A 6,223-nucleotide genomic window follows, 5' to 3' on the forward strand; every position below is an offset into this window, starting at 1 on the left:
AAGTTTCAGGCCGATACAAATAAACTCTGACTATGATTTGACTATTTATCTCATTGCATTTTGAATGCTATTATGTTACAATGTTGCAATCTTAAGAGCAAAATCCAAACAGCCATCACATCTCATCATGTCATCAGTACTCTGTCTCATTTCTGTCAATACCTTAATTTCCTTCACTGCTTTTCTCCCCCTGCTGGTCAGGGATTAAACACAACATTATAATTTGACAAAGAGGAAGTTTATTCAAAAGCTTTTAAAAAAGACATATAGAAAATACATCAAGCTAACTTTAAGATCAAAAATTGATCTTTGTAGGCAGTTAAAGGCAGCCTGGAGATCCTCAATTGCCTGTGAAGGGGAGGGAGCACTTGCGTAAAGAACTGTATCATCCTCATATAAATGCAGCTTGGCAGTGTGAATTCCCTTTCCCAGATCATTTATAAAAATGGAAAATAAAACTGGCGCTAAAATTGACCTTTATTACCCTTACACCTTTATTAATTTCTAAAAAACTAGATTTGTAAATTCTCTGTAAATATACATTGTGTTCTCTCTGAGAGATAATTTCTGAATCTGAATTGTGATTCAAGCTGTAGCTAGTTGAAAACTTTTATATTTGCTTTTGCACCTATGCAGGTTCGGGGGAAGAATTCCCTGGCAGAGAGGAACTGATGCATTTTATGTTTCCTGCATGTATTCTGTTGGGAATAAATACAAGACAGGAGAAGTTTACAGTGAATGTCTTTGATATTATGTTGAGCCAGAGTTTACATTGAGCAGATAACACCAAAACAGTGATCAGTCACCAAAGGTGTAACCAAAATCAAGAAAAACTATCACTAAGTTTCAGGCCTATACAAATAAACTCTGACCCTGATTTGACTATTTATCTCATTGCATTTTGAATGTCATCTGTTACAATTTTGCAATCTTAAGAGCAAAATTCAAACAGCCATCACATCTCCTCATCATGCTATCAGTACTCTGTCTCCTCATGTCTTTCAGGACCTTTCCTTCACTGCTTTTCTTCCCCTGCTGGTCAGGGATTAAACACAACATTATACTTTGACAAAGAGGAACTTTATTCAAAAGCTTTTAAAAAAGACATATAGAAAAGACATCAAGCTACTAACAACCACATGAAGGAAGTGAAACCAAAGTATGTAAAAATATGAGTACATCGCCATGGAAACACATCATACCCCAGCACCATTTTCAACCATGTGTTCTATCTCAGATCAGAGGTACCACAATTACCATCACTTGATTGTATATTAATGGAGACATGGTCACACCCACACAACTTTGAGTTATTTACAAAAGAGAAAGTAGCATCTAGCAGCCACAGCTGCTGATAGGAATCAGTTTCATGACTGATATATGGCTTAGGAGAGACACTGAGTGCACAACACAATAAACTTAGGAAAATGTATAGTAGCCTACTATGTATGTTACATATAGGATATAGACACTGAATAGTGCCCACAATTCATTGGACTAAGTAATAAAAAAGAGTGAGAGACAGAGAGTGAACCTTTCAGTCAGGAAAGGTAGTCCTTCATTTTGAATGAAGGCATGTTTTGCAAAGTAGCATCAGAACAGCTAATATCAGGCTATACATATTTACACTCTGAAAGAAGTTCCAGTCACGTTTCATATGAATGCCAACAGCTAATGTCCCCTGTGGTTATGTTAGGACCCGCCTTCTGTCAATCAAAACTGAACTATAATGATTAATTAATCACTTAATCAACCAAAGCAAGATGGCTAGATCTGGGAAGGGGGGGGGGGGGGGGGTTAGATAATAACCTATGTAAAACAAAGTTTGGTTTTATAGGGCCAGAATCATCTGAGAAATTCACAAACAAATGCAACTGGATCCAGGTGAGATTTGTGAATGCAGATTTGACAATTTGTGAATAGAGAAAAGTTTTTGACGTACATAATATGCTCATGAAACACGGTTTGGTTTTAAGATATAACTTCCAATTTGAGTGGAATGTATTTGTTGATTGTATGACATGTATTCGGTGGTGGACAGGAAAACGTTTTGTGCATTCAATATTTTGACAAATGTGACCCAGTACATTTTACACAATTCTGTCTTAATATTGACATGCTCTTATTTGGGATTAACTCATTACATTTAGACAGCGTTTACTTCAAAGTAGTTACTTTACAACTACACTGTAAAATATAGTAAAAATAGCAAATATAAGATATTCAGCACTGGATAATAGCACTGGAAACTGTACAGTGATGTAAAACAGCAAAGGAAGGCAGGAAATGAGCAAACTTCAATGCTGGAACAGTCCTTTAAAGTTTGACCAACATTTTGCAAACAGATGATATGAACTAAACATGTTATATACTGAGAGACAACAGCTGTAACAGATTATATAAACTAAACATGTTATATACTACTGAGAGACAGCAGCTGTAAGAGCAGTTGATCTGAGTCTGGGCTCTCCTGTAAAATCTACTATAATGCACTTATACACCCTTTTGATTCCAAGCCATTTAGGTAAATATTAATAAAGGACTATCAAATCAAAGCTGTTTTGAGGACCTGTCACACGTTCATCTCACAGATCCAGTAGATAAATACGTCACATGACAGGTCAATCCATCCGTTGGCGTTTCCTAACTGAGCACAGTCCTCATTGTTAGAATTGTCAGGCTGCAACTGTCTCCAGTACCTGAAACACAGGAGGACAAGGAGTCAAACCCTGTAGTGGAGACATCATCCATACTGTACAGTGACTCTGAAGTCTCACACCAATGAGTCAGAACAAATGTGATCAGATCTTACGTTGTGGTTAGAGGTGATCCATCCACCCATCTCCAGGTCCCTTCTTCATCTCTGTCTGTCAGACCAATCCACACCGTGCTGTGTAGTCCAACCAGGAAGTCCTGTTTGTGGAGACACAATTAGAGGGTTCACGCACGCCTGCACATGCAAGCTAATCACCCACCCATCCACGCACACACAGGCGCACACGCACACACACACACACACACACACACACACACACACACACACACACACACACACACACACCTGTTCCTCTTTGCTGTTGATGACCACCAGATCAGCTCCTCTCTGCAGACAGTCCTGCCTGCTCTCTTCCCAGGTTTTCAGCTTAGCAGAGACGTAGTACCACTTAGAGTCAAATTTAGTCCAACAATTAGACCTTTTGGCTGCGACAAATCAACACAACAAAACAAAACAAAATGTGTTAATGATCACACTCACGCATAAAATAACATGTGAACTGCTTTCACCCATGCTTTAATGATATCATTAACTTATTATGATAAAAATGTACTCACTCTGTGTACATAAATTATCTCCCAGGAGGTTGCAACGGGTCTGTAACTGCTCTCTCTCTCCGGTCAGGCTGTTGTAACTGGTCTGTAACTGGTCTTTCTCATTAGTGAGGCTGTTGCAACGGATCTGTAACTGGTCTCTCTCTTCAGTCAGGTTGTTGTAACTGGCCTCTAACTGGTCTCTCTCCATCTTCAGCAGCTCAAGCTTCTGCACATCTGAATTATCTGAAAGCAGTTGTCAGAGAAAACCATGTTCCTTGAATTAGTCCTTCTAGGTTGGAGGAATTGAGATATCTGCTGCTCTTGGCAGTGACCAAGCATAAGGATATGAAAATAGAAAGACACTCACGCACGATGAGACGCAGAGAGACGTTGAGAGCAGCTTGTGTAGCACACAGCAGCCCAAAGCTCACCAAGACCAGCTTGTAAACGTTTCCCTCTGCAGAACAAACATTCACATGTAGGACACAGGGGTTATGTTAGCCGGCAATCGCCGGCTTTTAGCCGGTATTTGTTCCCGCCGGCCGGTAAATTAAGAGGTCGCCGGGGACACCTCGGCATTCCGAAATGTCGGTACTCCGAAATACCGGCATTCCGACAAAATTGTCGGAATGGAGATCTGTCTCGCCATTGCGAAAGAACCCTAACCCTAACACGGGGGACCGGCTGGAGCTAACCTCTCCCAGCCCCCACGTCTAAACCTAACCTCCCCCAGACCCTAACCCTAAACCTAACCTCTCCCACCCCCCACGCCTAAGCCTAACCTCCCCCAGAACCTAACCCTAAAACTAACCTCTCCCACCCCTGTAAGCTAAATAACTCAATATACTACTACTACTAATACTATGTCGGAATGGCGGACCTAATATCTTTCGCAATGGCGAAACATTTTTTGGAGATAAAAAGGGCCACCTCTCCAAAAGCATAGAAGTCAATGATCGGCATGCCGACACTTCGGAATGGCGAGATGACCCTGAGGTCGCCGGCTCAATTGGCCTGTTGGAAATATGCCAAATAAATACATTTGTTATATAAACTAGCCTAATATTGTATATATAGTATATACTTGTATATATAGCCTTATATATGTTCGCCCCGCTGTTATGTGGAGTCGGTGTTTGGTGAAAAAAGGAAAAATCAAGCCGATGCTGTCTCTTTAACTGTAGTCCGCCATTTACCATCTATGCAGCAGCAACGCTTTGACAAGATCAAAATGGCAAAACAGACATACAGTAGCTGGGCAAGTTCTTTTTTAAACGTAATGATGGTGCAATTCTACTTCAACCGAGGCCAGAAAGATGACAGAAAAGCAGAAGAGCAGGTTGCATTATTCTCTGGTGTGCTATGTGAAAAATATCATCATAACTAAAACCCCAAAAATACTTTATAGTAAATTGTCATTTTTTGCAGATAGTCGTAATTATTCTACTCGCCAGTCGTCAGAAGGTCAGTTTTTGTTGCCTCCATGCAGAACTAGTCTATTTCAGAGAACAGTTTATTACAGAGCAAGGGTGGCATGGAATTCATTACCACATTTTTTGATTTCACAAAGTAATAAAACATGCTTTAACAAAAAACTAAAATTATATCTGTTTACACAAGAACTGTAAAATATAACATGACCTTTGTTTTTGAGCTTTTCATTCATTGTTATAAAGGAATTTATTTTCTCACTTATTCAATTAATTACATATTCAATTGTTATATAGAGCAATTGTATGTATTAGATAAGTTTTGAGCTAGTGTTTGTGGTTATGTGTTTTGTTGGTTTTTGCCTTGTGTGTCTAAGTGGTTGTAGTAGCATGTATGAGTAAGAATGATACAGATATGTATATTTGTAAATAATGTTTGTATGTGAATATAATGTATTTTCATAATTGAAGTATTGTAAAATATTAATGTGGACCCCAGGAAGAGTATACTGTTTTTTACAGTAGCTAATGGGGATCTAAATAAACAAACTCCTGAGAAGAAGAGGAAACACTGCGACCGCCGGTCCGCCGCCGCCAAAGGCAAAAAAGACAAAAGATTTAACCCAGAATGGCAGGAGAAGTTCCCACACGTGAAAATGGATGGAAAAGATCAAATGTTCTGCACCCACACAGCACAGATGGTGGTGGGTGAGAAAAACAGCTTCACCAAAACACTCCATCAATCTGAAAGCATCTGCGCACCACGCACCTTCTACTCATTTAACGCAACAGCAAAGTGCACTGATAAAGCCACCAAGTCGAGTAAAGAAGACGCCCTTATCGATAAAATAAATGTCTTGGATGATTGCATCATAGCCTTTGTTTTTGTGTGTTTTATTGCTGTTTAAATGTTATTTCTGAACGTAAATTCAAACCCGAACCAAATTAATTAATGAATTAACGAGCGGTGAGGCTCGCCTGCTCCCTTTGCACTGCGAGCACAGACCGCAGTGCATAGATCATTATTTTGAAATAAACGCCAACAAAACATTTTTTATAATGAAAGTTTTGTTTGCTAAAAATATGTTATGTATTTAAAAAATATTAAATCAATCTTTTTTTCCCAATAGCTACATTTTGACTGGGCCGGTAAATATTCTATAAGGCCGGAATTCCGGAACGATACCGGCTGCATTGGCCGGCCAGAAAAAAACCCTAGCGGAATCCCTGGTAGGACTGCAGCTCACGATACCATTTCAACTGCTTACTGCTGTTGAATCAAGGAATGTAAGAAGGATGTATCAAGGAAATGTGACATCTTCAAATGATCTTCCCATATTTTTCTTACCATGTCTGTTGGCTACCCGCTCATGTCTGTTGGCTACCCGCTGACGCCTCTCAGCAGAATTAGCCGTCACGAGAGGATCGTCGTTGAGCTCAGTTATTTCAAGTTCCTCTCGTCGTCGGGCAGACCTCGCCAT

The 6,223-nt window shown here is 39.8% G+C and overlaps 1 protein-coding gene across 1 annotated transcript; it reads right to left on the reverse strand.

Moving 5' to 3' along the window:
- Positions 1–6,223, reverse strand: LOC310798836 (uncharacterized protein; the record flags this gene model as incomplete). Its single annotated transcript, XM_083661396.1, has 6 exons — positions 1–2,699; positions 2,813–2,913; positions 3,062–3,201; positions 3,334–3,555; positions 3,680–3,769; positions 6,091–6,223. 6 exons carry the CDS (start codon positions 6,221–6,223, stop codon positions 2,573–2,575), a joined length of 813 nt encoding a protein of 270 aa, XP_083517522.1. The 3' UTR covers positions 1–2,572.

The sequence above is a fragment of the Poromitra crassiceps genome (assembly GCF_964638095.1).
Source record: "Poromitra crassiceps genome assembly, chromosome: 26".
NCBI lineage: Eukaryota > Metazoa > Chordata > Actinopteri > Beryciformes > Melamphaidae > Poromitra > Poromitra crassiceps.